Here is a 17,413-nt window from a genome sequence, read left to right as displayed (position 1 = left end):
TTGATGTGGGGAGGTGATTTATAGGTTTTAGAGAGGCATACGGGGCGGGAGCCTTAATGCAGCGGAGTGTTTGGAAGTATGCTTGTTCGGTAGAGTCCAGAACAGTTCAACAGAAGGGGTAGATAGCATTATAAGTCACACATCAGATGTTTTCCAGTGTGGTTGTATTGTGCTGAAGTTTTTGAAGGCGATTGCACTTCCTTAGTGTGACACGGCTGAGATGATTGTCGATGCTGGTTAAAGCGTAGCTGGCGCCAGTTGAGCACGGACTGTGGCTAGGGTGTGATTAAGACTATTTACTGCCAGGGCAGGAGAATGTACAAACCAATGAGATCTGGACAGGAGAGTGGAGATTACTGGATAGAGACGTTAATGAAAATGAATAGAGCTGCTGGTATGTGGAAGGCTGGTAGGGTGCAGTGAGACTTAGGTGGCAGAGGAGCGATGCCAGTGATCAGGTGATGGGCAGAGAGGGAAAATGGAGTGTTTAAGAAATCAGAAACGGAGTCTAGAAAAAAAATCAGATTAACGGCAGTATTAAATTAGTTTCGCATGCCGGACTTTCCGCCGATATCGCATGTTTTGGACGCAGAAACTTGTCGTGCGCGTACCCCCACTGTTCGCCCTATTCAATTCCAAACCATGCAAAAACGGGACCCGGTGAATGTGAAACAGGCGGAAAGTGCTGTCAGAAGTGGGGAAGTCGGCCTGAAATCCCCCCCCCTCCCCACCACCAAAAGATGCACTAACATTGGGGATCAATATAGATGAGTAAGAATAGTCCTAGTAAAGCTATTTTGGGTACTTTTAGTTTTGACAATTGTTTGCTATTAGTGTCTTTATAAAAGTGATGAAGAATGGCATTAAGCATCATTTTTAGGTGAAAATAAGAAGTCCTGTCCAATTTGGGGTAATTGGGTGCTACCATACTTTAAAGTCTCTAAAGTGAAGTTAAAAAAAGTGAAAAACGCACCTGTTGCATGCATCTGCAATCATAAAAACACCTGCCCCCTCCTTGCAGACCCCCAAAATGTCTATTTTGCTAGTTTTTATGCTTGTCCCCCCACTTTTTACTTTTTTGCCCCCAAAATTAAAGTACTTTTTTTGTGGTGTAAAGTTTTTTACAGGGATTTTTTTTGTACACAGTTGTCCTTGGGGGGGGCTGTCCCAAGGGTCTGAGTGTTTTCCCCAACTTTGCACCCCAAAATAAAAATGTAGCACTTATTTTTTACCTGCTATTCAGAGGCAAATCTTTTTCGCCTATTACAATGCGTTGACTTTCCGCATACGTGAAAAGCGGTTGGAATTGAATACGGATATAAGCTTCCGCCATGTGAAAAGCCGAGATTGGCGATACTTTTCCGCGGATCTCAGCTTTTCGCGTCTAATTGAATACAGCCCGAAGACGGAAACACATTCAATTAAATGCTGTTGTGGGCAATGGGAAAATAGACCATGGCAACAGAGCGAGAGAGAGGAGTTATAAATCTGCATAGTCTGTACTTCAAGAGATGGGAACGTCTAGTGGAAATGAGTAGTCCGTGTCCCATCTCATCTGCTTCCGGGCCTGGCTGTCTGTACACCATGGTGTGACAGGGCTGCAGGTGAGGCATTGTGTGAGCCATGTTTCTGTTACAGCCAGAAGGTTGAGGTTGTTAGAGAGTAAGAGGTTGTGGATGGAAGTGAGTGTGCTACAGACAGAGGGACTGATTCAGCTAAGGATGGAATTGCAAAGCTGCACAGGGCATTGCTTGTCTAGTCCCAGTGGGAGTAGAGGTTCAGTGGAGGCAGAGATGGGGTGAATGGACGCTGTAAGGGGCTTTGCTTTGGTGGGGATTTTGAGGGGATCAGGGTTGGTACTTGTGTTACAGGGGATGTGGGGACACAAGAAATAAGGTATGGTAATAGCAATGAGGTCTGTCTGTGGCTGTAGACTGATAAACAGTAGTGAGCTAGTGCACAGTCAGCGGAGGGATTAGAGTGGCTATACAGAGGCGATGTAATGGCAGCGGAGGGGTAAGTGGCTATACGGAGGCGATGTAATGGCAGCGGAGGGATGAGAGTGGCTATACGGAGGCGATGTAATGGCAGCGGAGGGATGAGAGTGGCTATACAGAGGCAATGTAATGGCAGCGGAGGGGTAAGTGGCTATACGGAGACGATGTAATGGCAGCGGAGGGATGAGAGTGGCTATAGGGAGGCGATGTAATGGCAGCGGAGGGATGAGAGTGGCTATAGGGAGGCGATGTAATGGCAGCGGAGGGGTGAGAGTGGCTATAGGGAGGCGATGTAATGGCAGCGGTGGGATAATCAAACTAAATGCAATTCATCCGGGTTGATGAGAATCTGACCAAGTATAATGACAACATCTGACTGACGGCTTCAACAGTTAGGATAACTTATAGCAATTGCTATAAAACTACCGTTACATACATCGCCCCCTCAGTCTCTGCCCTTTCTATAAGGCATCTTTTTCTTATTGGCCTCAAATCCTGAGCAGTAATGTTGCCCAGAAGGTCTGAAGATAAAAGCCAAACGCTACCATATATTTGGGAACACCTCCCAGAAGCTGTGTGTTTATATCCAGTCTTCCCTCACTATCCAACAGCGCCATCTAGTGTGTCTGACCCTGAAGTACATTCTGTGTTTTTGTGGATTTCCGCACATCTTTATATTATTACTCGCTGAAGTACCCGGCGTTGTGCAGGTTTAAATCTTCAAGTAATTAAGTTAGGCATCCCAGACCAATTGTCACCCCTCTGTGAAGTTTTAATCCAAACCCATACAATGGAAGGCCCAGACCTGGCTACCCGTGTCCAAGGTTTGCACAGCGTACACCAACAGGAGGTCCGACCGGGACCCTAACCCCCTAAAACCTGGCCAGGATCGAACTTGACCACCTCACATTGGTTTCATCCCAATCAGTGCAGGGGTGTCCAAATGCATAACTGGACAGACAGACAAACAGACCAATTAATTTGATATATAATAATATTTTTTACCAGTTATTTATATAGCGCACACATATTCCACAGCGCTATGCAGAGAATATTTGGCCATTCACATCACTCTCTGCCCCAGTGGAGCTTACATTCTATATTCCCTACCACATGTACACACTAGGGTTAATTTGTTTGCCAGTAGCCAATTAACCTATCAGTATATTTTTGGATTGTGGGAGGAAACCCGAGCAAGCACAGAGAGAGCATACAAACCACACACAGGGCCATGGTGGGAATCGAACCTAAGTTCTCAGTGATGCGAGGCTATAATGCTGACCACTACACCATAACGAAACCTGAATTGATAGGAGCTGATTCTGAGCCTGAGGCGTCGGTGATGTGCGTATGCGTTGGAGTTGTACCAGGGATGTGTTCCGATTTTGTTTGTACAGAGTTGCAGTACAAATTTAGTCGCATGGTATAGAAATGTATGGGGCGTTACAGACCATTATTACAAGTGTTCAACAGCGCGCTGGGAGGCGCCTCCGTTCCTAAGAAGACCGTAACGGCATCTACTACCCTCCTATCTTGCTGCTGACACATTATTCATATGCCTATAACAAGATCTAAGTGGAGGACTGTATGGAAGTCAGCAGTCCAGCTTCACCGTAGCCAGGGTGTGATCTCCAGGATCGTGCTTGGTCATCCACATGGGTCCAGTCCAACAGTCCAGCCAACCACCCGGCACGTTTCGCTGTATACACAATTTCCCCCATTGCGTTATTGTCATGAACCTTTGAATAACCTGATTTTATTTCAGTGTTTTTAGTCAATATCTATATAACAAGCGAGAAAGTGTGTGTGTCTATCTGTTTGTCATTTATGCACGACCAGAGTTTTGGACCTAGCTCCACCAAATTGGCATGCTGGTGTAGTTTGACCAGGATTAGGTTTTTGCCTAGATTTAAACTTCGTCGTTTCAAAGAAAATGTCACACAATCCCTAAAAATGGGAACACACTTAAATTACACAGGTTCTGGGGCTGAGGGCTGGCTTCATACACTGTCACATTCTGGCAGGCTCATGTGCAGCTCAGCACGCGATACGGTCAGACTGTGGCAGACAGCATAATCAATCCACACTCTTTGATCCTGGCAAAGCTCAGCATATGGAGATTGCATACAACAGGGGAGATTGATTGCAGCCACATAGTGCCACTGCGGTCGGGCCTCCTTCTGTCCGGGAAACGGGGCGCCAGTCCTGGCATTCCCCCGCTGATGGCAGCCCTGCTAGACATGTTCTTCAATGTTGGCCTGCAGAGTGATTTCAAGAGGTGATTTAGCTGTGGACGCAGTGACCGGTATCACGCAGATTCCTGATTATTGTGACTCTTCGCATGTGCCTGACCCATACTGTACATGTGCAGAACAGGTCTGCGATCCCACACGCAGACTGTCAGTGATTGACAGTCTGCTGACGTTTTTAGGTGGGAAGCAGATGGCGACGGCCGCTATTTCTCAAAACGGGGATTTCCTGGCCTCTTTTACTCATCTGCGACGGACAGCTTGCGTGACACCCTGGTCACTCAACCGGCCGAAGGGATTGCAGATGATCCGATGCTGTACCCTTGAACACAGCTCAGATCAGTAATGTCTGCAGGAGGCGTGATGTTTCATGCTCCATTACCATATTGCAGCTGCAGGGAAAAAAAAACAATGAAAGCTGCAGGTGAACCTCCGGGTCCAGTCTTCAACCAGGACAACGCCGGATATCCCAGCTAGTATTTTATATGAAAGTATGTGAAATACACTGAGTGGCCTATGGCCTTCCTGTGTGGGTGTTTCCTGGTGAAAGGTTGTTGTTACAGGTCTTACAAAGGTCCCCTGGTTCTAACTCCAAGGACGGTTTGATTGGATCAATGAGATTCTGGAGAAACCACAGATAAGCATTGATTCAATGTACGTGTATATACTATCTGCTAAATCCATTCTATTGGTTATTCATTGTCTATATTATCAGCGCCCTCTGGGTGTGTGTTTTATATATAAGAAGTCATCCTATTAAGGACAAAGGTTCCTATATAGAGACAAACCTCTAGGCATTCTGTGGACTTTTTGGACTGTGCTTACCATTACCTGAAGCCAATTGAATGTTTTTGATCGATATCTTTGCAGTCCAATATACAGATAATATATTCTATTAAACCTTTCTAGCAGACTCTACTTCTGACAGAAGAGCTAAAGACGCCTGATATGCTCTCCTATGAGTGTATAGCTGGTACGCACGTACTAATAAGGGGCTGATGGTCTATAACATTGTATTTTAATATATTACACTAGTAGGCGCTTGTATTTATCTTTTATCTTTATTATTCTTACTTTCTTATACTGAATTAAGAATCAGTTATTTGAAGAACAAGCAGACACCCAGAACAGGAGATTGGGGGTAGCGTGTTGCTTCCCAATTGGGGAACACAATTTATTTTATCACCTGACTGTAAATTATTGCACTTGAAACTGTATTGTGCAGCGCTCAGACCCTCAACTAACTCTCTCTCTCAATATATATTATTAGTAAGCTCAGCTGATGCGCTTTGCAGCTAATGTTGTTGGTGCCGCTTTGTAAACGTTCCCCAGGGACTGCTGTGGATGATGGCGCACTTTCCGTACAGCGCTGTGTATATGCTGGTGCAATGAAAACATCAATTGTCATTCCGGTCAGTGAGCAGATTTTTATTATAATTTTATTATAAGAATGTATGTATAGCAATATATAAGCCTATTTTGTAGCCCTCAGATACAACGGTTATGTCCTCGCTCAGACTCCATAGGAGGAAGGTTATTTGCGTTTTGTAGCCATGCGTGTGCTGTATACGTGTTAAACACGTGCACTCTGTACACCAGAAACCTTGTGCTACCATAATAATATTGTATTATGAGAACATTTAGAACTACAAACAGTATTTTTATACATTTTAATTAGAAATAATTTGTTTTCTCATGACCCCAATTCTTGTGTGTGAGCCAAGGTCATTGTTACAGCCAGTAGGTTAGAGAGACACGTCCCATACAGTCATGTATGTAATTAACCCTTTCGTGTATTGAGGACAGGGAGTGATTGCTGCAGTATGGGGTGAGGATGATCACTCGGGTACACTAAGGGCCTGCGTCGGGCGGTTTGTCCGCACATCGCCTGTGCATCTCTGCCTATGTCCGTCCTGACTTGAGTCAGACAGACCGTGGCTGGATCTGTCTTTCTGTGAAATAGGGCGTATCAGGGCGAGAACTGGGCGGTGACAATGCGAGCGCATGTTACCCCCCTGACTTATTGTTGCGCTGTGGGCGTTTACCTAAACCTCTGTGTAAATGGTGCGTGCTGGGAAGGGCAGCCTGTGCCAGCCAACGTGGGGCTGGTGTAAGGGATGATACTAATGATGACTGCTGCAGCATCTGGCGTATAATCAGTGGGCGGCGCGGGTTTCTGATTGCACACGCACAAACCCCAGCATTAGCCCTACAGATCCTCACATTCGCCTATGGGAGTAAATCTGGTTCCCGCTGCTGCCCCAGCTACATCTACTGAGCTGAGTGCATTGTCTATGTCATATATACTGACACACAGAGAACAGTTACACGGGAGCTACATATTACTGACACACACACAGAACAATTACACGGGAGCTACATACTGACACGCACACAGAACAGTTACACAGGATCTACATACTGACACACACACACAACAATTACACAGGAGCTACATACTGACACACACACACAGAACAATTATACGGGAGCTACATACTGACACACAAATAGTACAATTACACGGGAGCTACATACTAACACAGAGACCAGTAACATGGGAGCTACATACTGACAACCACAGAGAACAGTTACACAGGAGCTACATACTGACACACAGAGAGCAGATACACGGGAGCACACATACTGACACAAACACAGAACAATTACACGGGAGCTACATACTGACACACAGAACAAATACACGGGAGCTACATACTGACACACAGAACAATTACACGTGAGCTACATACTGACACACAGAACAGTTACACGGGAGCTACATACTGACACACATAGAACAATTACACGGGAGTTACATACTGACACAGACAGAACAATTGCACGGGAGCTACATACTGGCACACACATAGAACAATTACACGGGAACTGCATACTGACACACACACAGAACAGTTACACGGGAGCTACATACTGACACACACAGAACAATTACATAGGAGCTACATACTGACACACAACAGTTACACGGGAGCTACATACTGACACACACAGAACAATTACACGGGAGCTACATACTGACACACAGAACAGTTACACTGGAGCTACATACTGACACACACAGAACAATTACATAGGAGCTACATACTGACACACAGAACAGTTACACGGGAGCTACATACTGACATGCACTGAGAACAGCTACACGGGAGCTACATACTGACACACACAGAACAATTACATGGGAGCTACATACTGACACACACAGAACAATTACATGGGAGCTACATACTGACACACAGAACAATTACACGTGAGCTACATACTGACACACAGAACAGTTACACGGGAGCTACATACTGACACACATAGAACAATTACACGGGAGTTACATACTGACACAGACAGAACAATTGCACGGGAGCTACATACTGGCACACACATAGAACAATTACACGGGAACTGCATACTGACACACACACAGAACAGTTACACGGGAGCTACATACTGACACACAGAACAAGTACACGGGAGCTACATACTGACACACACAGAACAATTACATAGGAGCTACATACTGACACACAACAGTTACACGGGAGCTACATACTGACACACATAGAACAATTACACGGGAGCTACATACTGACACACAGAATAGTTACACTGGAGCTACATACTGACACACACAGAACAATTACATAGGAGCTACATACTGACACACAGAACAGTTACACGGGAGCTACATACTGACATGCACTGAGAACAGCTACACGGGAGCTACATACTGACACACACAGAACAATTACATGGGAGCTACATACTGACACACACAGAACAATTACATGGGAGCTACATACTGACACACTCAGAACAGTTACACGGAAGCTACATACTGGTACACACAGATAATAGCTACACGAGAGCTACATACTGACACAGAACAACTACATGGGAGCTTCATACTGACATGCACTGTGAACAGTTACACGGGAGCTACATACTAACACACACACACACACACCAGTAACATGGGACTTTCATACTGACAAACAGAGAACAGTTACACAGGAGTTACATACTGACATGCACTGAGAACAGTTACATGGGAGCTACATACTAACACACACACACACACACACGGGAGCTACATAATGACACGCACAGAGAACTGTTACATGGCGGCTACATACTGACACACAAAGAATAGTTACACAGGAGCTACATGCCAACACGCACACAGAACAGTTACAGGCAAGCTACATACTGGCACGCACAGAGAGCAGTTACACGTGAGCTACATAATAGCACACACACAGAACAGTTACACGGAGCTTCACACTGACATGCACAGAGTGCAGATAAACTGGTGTTACATACAGACATATACATAGAACAGTTACAGCAAGCTACAGCACATACTTACATGTAGAGAGAACAGCTACATAGAAACTACATATGAACATGTATATAGAACAGTTACGTGTGAGCTATAGTACATACAGACATTCAGAGATAAAAGTTACACAGGAGCAACATACTGACATACACAGGACATTTACATGGAAACTACATACTAACACACACATAGAGTACGCTTCCCTAGGAGCTATACACTGGCACGCACAGAGAACCGTTACATATGATATACATACTGACGTGCACAGGGGACCCATATGCTGACACCCACAGAGAGCATGTACGCTGGTATTACATACAGACATGCTGAGAGCAGGCAGACAGCACAGGCTAACACGCACTGAGTACAGTTACGTGGGAGCTACCTGCTTGGTGCATGCTGTCTTGTGGATGGAAACCTGTCATACCTGTGACATCATTGTGTTTCCTCTACTTCCTGTATCTCTCTCGCCCCCTCACCGCGCTGCGCTGGGTTTTCCTGGGTGATTTTGGTGATCTGATTCTATTTTACTGTGACCTTTCCGAGATGATTCTCTCATGTGACTTCCAGCTCAGGTCCCCAGATAGGAAACCACAGGAGGAAGGTGAGAGCGTGATGGGCGGGGCCAGACATGTAACAAGCGGAGTACACAGCGAGCAGGAGAGACGCCGGCAGCCAGCGAGAGGTACGGGGAGGACAGCAGGACATGCAACCAGACTCCGACAGCAATGAGCCAGGGTACAGCAGTTCCCCTTCCAGCGTTAGACAGGTACTGAGCCCGTCACTGGGTGCATAGGCCGCAGGTCTCTGAGCGCTCCCTGGTGTCACCTCTCTGCTTGCAGGATTCCTCCGATGATATGAAGAAGGTTCAAAGGAGAGAGAAAAATCGTATTGCAGCGCAGAAGAGTCGCCAGCGGCAGACGGAGAAAGCCGACACTTTACATGTGGTGCGTAAGAGACCAGTATCACTTGTGTCACCCATCTCGCACACATTACATAGAATGGCACAGGAAGCCCCCCTGCTCACACCTCACCCTCCTTTCCTGTTCCTGCCAGGTCTGCTGTAGCCTCCAACGTCTGCACTAATGTCCTTCTGTATACACCATTACCATTATCTGTATACTGTGCATCACTATCTGTGTACCCTGCTCTATATCCCATTATCTGTATACTGTGCATCACTATCTATATACCCTGTGCTGTACTACAATATCTGTGTACTGTGCATCACAATCTGTGTACCCTGTTCTATATCCCATTATCTGTACAGTGTGCATCGCTGTGTGTACCCTGCGCTGTACTACAATATCTGTATACTGTGCATCACTGCCTGTATACCCTGCTCTATACCCCATTATCTGTATACTGTGCATCACTATCTGTATACCCTCTTCTATACCCCATTATCTGTATACTGTGCGTCACTGCCTGTATACCCTGCTCTATCACACATTCTGTATACTGTGCATCGCTGCCTGTATACCCTGCTCTATAACCCATTATCTGTATACTGTGCATCACTGCCTGTATACCCTGCTCTATACCCCATTATCTGTATACTGTGTGTCACTGCCTGTATACCCTGCTCTATACCCCATTATCTGTATACTGTGCATCACTATCTGTATACCCTGCTCTATATCCCATTATCTGTATACTGTGCATCACTGCCTGTATACCCTGCTCTGTACCCCATTATCTGTATACTGTACATCACTACCGCTATACTCTACTCTATACCCCATTATCTGTATACTGTGCATCACTATCTGTATACCCTCCGCTGTACTCCAATATCTGTATACTGTGCGTCACTTCTGGTATACCCTGCTCTATACCCCATTATCTGTATACTGTACGTCACTGCCTGTATACCCTGCTCTATAACCCATTATCTGTATACTGTGCATCGCTATCTGTATACCCTACGCTGTACTCCAATATCTGTATACTGTGCATCGCTATGTGTGTACCCTGCTCTATACCCCATTATCTGTATACTGTGCGTCACTGCCTGTATACCCTGCTCTATACCCCATTATTTGTATACTGTACATCACTGCTGCTATACTCTACTCTGTACCCCATTATCTGTATACTGTGCATCACTGCCTGTATACTCTACTCTGTACCCCATTATCTGTATACTGTGTGTCATTGCCTGTATACTCTACTCTGTACCCCATTACCTGTATACTCTGTACCCCATTACCTGTATACTGTGCATCGCTGCCTGTATACTCTACTCTGTACCCCATTATCTGTATACTGTGTCACTGCCTGTATACTCTACTCTGTACCCCATTACCTGTATACTCTGTACCCCATTATCTGTATACTGTGCATCGCTGCCTGTATACTCTACTCTGTACCCCATTATCTGTATACTGTGTGTCACTGCCTGTATACCCTGCTCTATAACCCATTATCTGTATACTGTGCATCACTGCCTGTATACCCTGCTCTATACCCCATTATCTGTATACTCTGCGTCACTGCCTGTATACCCTGCTCTATATCCCATTATCTGTATACTGTGCGTCACTGCCTGTATACCCTGCTCTATAACCCATTATCTGTATACTGTGCATCACTGCCTGTACACCCTGCTCTATACCCCATTATCTGTATACTCTGCGTCACTGCCTGTATACCCTGCTCTATACCCCATTATCTGTATACTCTGCGTCACTGCCTGTATACCCTGCTCTATATCCCATTATCTGTATACTGTGCATCACTGCCTGTATACCCTGCTCTAAACCCCATTATCTGTATACTGTGCGTCACTGCCTGTATACCCTGCTCTATAACCCATTATCTGTATACTGTGCGTCACTGCCTGTATACCCTGCTCTATAACCCATTATCTGTATACTGTGCATCACTGCCTGTATACCCTGCTCTATAACCCATTATCTGTATACTGTGCATCGCTATCTGTGTACCCTGCTCTATACCCCATTATCTGTATACTGTGCGTCACTGCCTGTATACTCTGCTCTATAACCCATTATCTGTATACTGTGCGTCACTGCCTGTATACCCTGCTCTATAACCCATTATCTGTATACTGTGCATCGCTATCTGTGTACCCTACGCTGTACTCCAATATCTATATACCCTGTGCTGTACCCCATTATGTGTATACTGTGCATCGCTGCCTGTATACTCTACTCTGTACCCCATTATCTGTATACTGTGCATCACTGCCTGTATACCCTGCTCTATACCCCATTATCTGTATACTGCGCGTCACTGTCTGTATACCCTGATCTATAACCCATTATCTGTATACTGTGCGTCACTGCCTGTATACCCTGCTCTATACCCCATTATTTGTATACTGTACATCACTACTGCTATAACCTGCTCTGTATCCCATTATCTGTATACTGTGCATCGCTGCCTGTATACTCTACTCTGTACCCCATTATCTGTATACTGTGCATCGCTGCCTGTATACTCTACTCTGTACCCCATTATCTGTATACTGTGCATCACTGCCTGTATACTCTACTCTGTACCCCATTATCTGTATACTGTGTGTCACTGCCTGTATACTCTACTCTGTACCCCATTACCTGTATACTCTGTACCCCATTATCTGTATACTGTGCATCGCTGCCTGTATACTCTACTCTGTACCCCATTATCTGTATACTGTGTCATTGCCTGTATACTCTACTCTGTACCCCATTACCTGTATACTCTGTACCCCATTATCTGTATACTGTGCATCGCTGCCTGTATACTCTACTCTGTACCCCATTATCTGTATACTGTGTGTCACTGCCTGTATACCCTGCTCTATAACCCATTATCTGTATACTGTGCATCACTGCCTGTATACCCTGCTCTATACCCCATTATCTGTATACTCTGCGTCACTGCCTGTATACCCTGCTCTATACCCCATTATCTGTATACTGTGCGTCACTGCCTGTATACCCTGCTCTATACCCCATTATCTGTATACTGTGCGTCACTGCCTGTATACCCTGCTCTATATCCCATTATCTGTATACTGTGCGTCACTGCCTGTATACCCTGCTCTGTATCCCATTATCTGTATACTGTGCATCGCTGCCTGTATACTCTACTCTGTACCCCATTATCTGCATACTGTGCATCGCTACCTGTATACTCTACTCTGTACCCCATTACCTGTATACTCTACTCTGTAGCCCATTACCTGCATACTCTGTACCGCTACCTGTATACTCTACTCTGTACCCCATTACCTGTATACACTGCACTGCGCAACATTCCCTGTATTTACTTACTGTGCCATCACAGCACACGACCGTACTCTGGCTCACTGACTACTCCTGCTGACTAACCACAACCTTCAGCACCTCTTTACTGGTTGCTCTGGGTGATTCCTTCCTGACTAATCACTGTGGATAAGGAATGATGGAGAATTGGTGGAGCGCTGATGCAGATTACTGGGCTGAACATTGTACAGACGGGTTTGGATTACAGTGTGGACATTATGTGTTGGCCACAGGGACTCAGGCCCTCATTCAGAGGCGGTCTCTCGGGAGCGATCGGTCGCACCCAAAGTGATCGAGAATATGCAAAATGAGCGCTCAGTCGCAACGCACATCGTAAGCGCGGAAACACCCACAGCAATGAAAGCACACCTCCTATCTCTACGGCCTAATTCAGAGTCGGCCGCAGGCGGCAACCTACGTCAGCATGATTAACACCTGTTACATTGTTAATTGCCTACAAACATCGGTTGAAGCAGAAACCATCGCCTGCACTCGCAGACCCTGGGCTACCCTTAGCTCTGCGAGCAGTAGCGTCGTTATTGCAACGAGATGACATGTGTGATGACTCGCTGTGTAATATATGCACGCCCTTAAAACGCCCTTTTTAAGGTCAACCACGCCTGCATGCGCACCACCACACCCCCGATCACAAGCACCTTCCCCTGTAACCACCCACAAACGGCACGAAATGTCAATCACAGCTACGACCTCCTAGTGACTAGCGAGCAAGAGGATTGCGGTCGAGAAGACAGGCTTGCGCACGCGCACTGCCATGTACACACATGCACAGTTGAAAAAAACATCGCTCGCTACGACAAATCGCTCCGTGCGACCGCCTCTGAATGAGGTCCTCAGTGTGATCTCATTGATTATCAGCTCATACAGCTCCAATAATACCTGTACTTTAATGTGTGCACTTACCACTAGGGGTCAGTGTTGTTACCAGGCATATGGGCTGCCAGCACTTCTATTATACAGATATTACACTACTGGCTGGAGAGGGGTAAACCAGCTCCATTAGCCAATCCAGACGGATCCTCTTATCTCAGCACTTTACATTCAGTACGTAGGGGGGGCGGGGAGCAGCCAGGCTGGAGCCAGAGTCTTGGCTGGGGTTGTAATCTCTACATCTCCTGGCTGGTTTCCTCCAGGGCTTTGTCCCCGGGGGTCTAGTGTCACTTTAGCGATAGATTCTGACCCCGGGGTGCATGTGCTAAATGTATTGTGTATACTGTAACTGACTCTCTTGGTGACATTATGAAGGAAGAATGAAAGGGGCTTGGATCACATACTTTTTTTTTAAATGGACTAAGCAAATAATGTTCTTAATATATAATATAGTTCAGGGCACTACAAGGGGATGTAGTTAATATGCCGGCGGATGGGATGCTGTCCACCAGTATACCGCCGCCCGGCAAAATGCCATCGCCGCTATCCCGAAGGGGATCAGGATACCGGCGTCGGCATACCGACCGCCAGAATCCCGAACAAAGAATCCGGGTAAGTATCAGCGTTAGCCTGGTGGTGGGAGGGTTAGGTTTTGGGACCCCCTGGGGGAAATTAGGGTCCAATACATACAGCATAGATACTCTCAGCCGCTGGAGGGTATCCAATACATACAGCATAGATACTCACAGCCGCTGGAGGGTATCCAATACATACAGCATAGATACTCTCAGCCGCTGGAGGGTATCCAACACATACAGCATAGATACTCTCAGCCGCTGGAGGGTATCCAATACATACAGCATAGATACTCACAGCCGCTGGAGGGTATCCAACACATACAGCATAGATATTCTCAGCCGCTGGAGGGTATCAATACATACAGCATAGATACTCTCAGCCGCTGGAGGGTATCCAATACATACAGCATAGATACTCACAGCCGCTGGAGGGTATCCAATACATACAGCATAGATACTCACAGCCGCTGGAGGGTATCCAATACATACAGCATAGATACTCACAGCCGCTGGAGGGTATCAATACATACAGCATAGATACTCACAGCCGCTGGAGGGTATCAATACATACAGCATAGATATCTCTCAGGCGACATACAGCATAGATATCTCTCAGGCGCTGGAGGGTATCCAATACATACAGCATAGATACTCACAGCCGCTGGAGGGTATCCAATACATACAGCATAGATACTCACAGCCGCTGGAGGGTATCCAATACATACAGCATAGATACTCACAGCCGCTGGAGGGTATCAATACATACAGCATAGATACTCACAGCCGCTGGAGGGTATCAATACATACAGCATAGATATCTCTCAGGCGCTGGAGGGTATCCAATACATACAGCATAGATACTCACAGCCGCTGGAGGGTATCAATACATACAGCATAGATATCTCTCAGGCGACATACAGCATAGATATCTCTCAGGCGCTGGAGGGTATCCAATACATACAGCATAGATACTCACAGCCGCTGGAGGGTATCCAATACATACAGCATAGATACTCACAGCCGCTGGAGGGTATCCAATACATACAGCATAGATACTCACAGCCGCTGGAGGGTATCCAATACATACAGCATAGATACTCACAGCCGCTGGAGGGTATCCAATACATACAGCATAGATACTCACAGCCGCTGGAGGGTATCCAATACATACAGCATAGATACTCACAGCCGCTGGAGGGTATCCAATACATACAGCATAGATACTCTCAGGCGCTGGAGGGTATCCAACACATACAGCATAGATACTCTCAGCTGCTGAAGGGTATCAATACATACAGCATAGATATTCTCAGCTGCTGAAGGGTATCAATACATACAGCATAGATACTCACAGCCGCTGACACTGTAACGTAGCGTTTCGCATGCAGATGCAGACGCACACAGAATACAGGCATGTCATTTTAATCAGCAGAAGCTGTTTGTGCGTCCTGTTCGCATCGCTTTACAAATAAGACTCATTTGAAGGTAAAAAAGTTGCACGAAAAGACGCTCTGCGCTACCGAGTCGCATGTCGCTCATGCTTTATGTTTAATACCACTTGTAGGGCATGGAGGATAGATTATGTGAAGACTCAGGAGGTAAGTGGGAGTATTAATAGAGACCCGTAGCAATGGAGCTGCCAGATATCGGGCCCACTCCTCTCCGTCGGGCGGCTGGCGCCGCACTTATAGACTCTGGGCACTAGAGTGTGCCTAGAGTCTATAGCGCATGCACAGGTCACCGGGAAAATAGCCGCGACGGACACTCTACCTGTACTGCACATGTGCAAACGACGGGAAAAATGGCAATTTTTCAGTCGTTTTTAAAGCGCAGGCGCCGACGTGGGACAACTTTTCTGTGTGTTACAAAGGTGCATTATCTCTTATGTATATTTTCAATACACCTGGCCTTAGCTTGTCCATTGTCCAATGAGCTGCTATGGATTCTGACAGGAGAAACGCAGTAAAGCACAGATATCACAATCTTAGTTCTGGTTAGGAAACAGGGTAAATAAATTTGAATATATGTGTATAATATATATGTAGATAGGTTATAAATTGAATTAAAAGCATGTTAACCTGCACTCAGCAAACTGTGATTATTAGTACACGAGTAAGATCCCTAAAGCAAATATTAGTCCCACGTGTGGGAGTCAGCGAATGCTTCACTTAGTAATAGCGAAGATCTTCTGTAACGTTTTCACCGGATCCCATAGGATTCCTATGCATGTAAGTAGTAAGTCGGTTATAATGGCAGAAGCAATTCCATCACTGTAATAAAACGATACATATATGTGACACAGACAGGGGTCCGTGCTCTGCCGGATTTTCCACAGCATAAGAACATTTCCTCTAAGCGGAACAGTGGACATTATAAGGTCACCCTAAAGTGGGGGGTTCTGGCCTGTGCGGGTACTAGGATAGGAGTTCTGCAGATGGTCGGGCCAAGTGTTACCCTATGGCAGAAAAGGCAGCTCCTGCAAAGTGGCGACATGAGCTGCGCCGACTTATTCTAGCGAGCCCGGTAACCGAATCTCACTGACGTATTTCTTCTTCCTCTGCAGGAGAGCGAGAACCTGGAGCGTCTGAACTCCGCTCTGCGCAGGGAGATCCGCGGCCTGCGTGAGGAGCTCAAGTATCTGACGTGCGTCCTCAGCAGCCACCAGTCTGTGTGCGTCCTGGGAACCCAGAAGCAGCCGGCGTTCCAGTCACGCTACCAGCACTGACACACTTGTGCTTCTCTGGTGAACACGCAACATTGCCTGTTATCAGGGAGCACAGAACACATTAAGGACAGTACCGTTACAGCACTCTCTCTCTATCTAGTTTTTTTTAATCTGGATTCTAAAACTATATTCCTGCAGCTCAGCAAACGACGTCTCTCCACAGTTCCCCATTTCTGTTTCACAATTACAGAAGCCTTTTACAAAACCCTGTAAGTCATATGTGCTGATTTCCTCTGACACATCAACTTCATAAGTGAGGAAGACATGATAAACATTCTAAAAGTACATGCAAGTGTGTTCCATTATTCATACCTCCACCTGGGTATATGTGAGCGTGTT

The 17,413-nt window shown here is 46.0% G+C and overlaps 1 protein-coding gene across 1 annotated transcript; it reads left to right on the top strand.

Annotated features, from left to right (window-relative positions):
* The first annotated feature begins 5,353 nt into the window (after positions 1 to 5,353).
* Positions 5,354 to 17,348, top strand: BATF (basic leucine zipper ATF-like transcription factor). The gene is made up of 4 exons (XM_088447451.1): positions 5,354 to 5,658; positions 9,177 to 9,375; positions 9,449 to 9,553; positions 16,913 to 17,348. Exons 2-4 carry the CDS (start codon positions 9,313 to 9,315, stop codon positions 17,072 to 17,074), a joined length of 330 nt encoding a protein of 109 aa, XP_088303577.1. The 5' UTR covers positions 5,354 to 5,658; positions 9,177 to 9,312; the 3' UTR covers positions 17,075 to 17,348.
* The last annotated feature ends 65 nt before the right edge of the window (positions 17,349 to 17,413 follow it).

The sequence above is a fragment of the Taudactylus pleione genome, unplaced genomic scaffold (genome assembly GCF_031769625.1).
Source record: "Taudactylus pleione unplaced genomic scaffold, aTauple2 ptg000433l, whole genome shotgun sequence".
NCBI classification, from domain to species: domain Eukaryota; kingdom Metazoa; phylum Chordata; class Amphibia; order Anura; family Myobatrachidae; genus Taudactylus; species Taudactylus pleione.
This window is presented reverse-complemented; position numbering and strand designations above follow the sequence as displayed.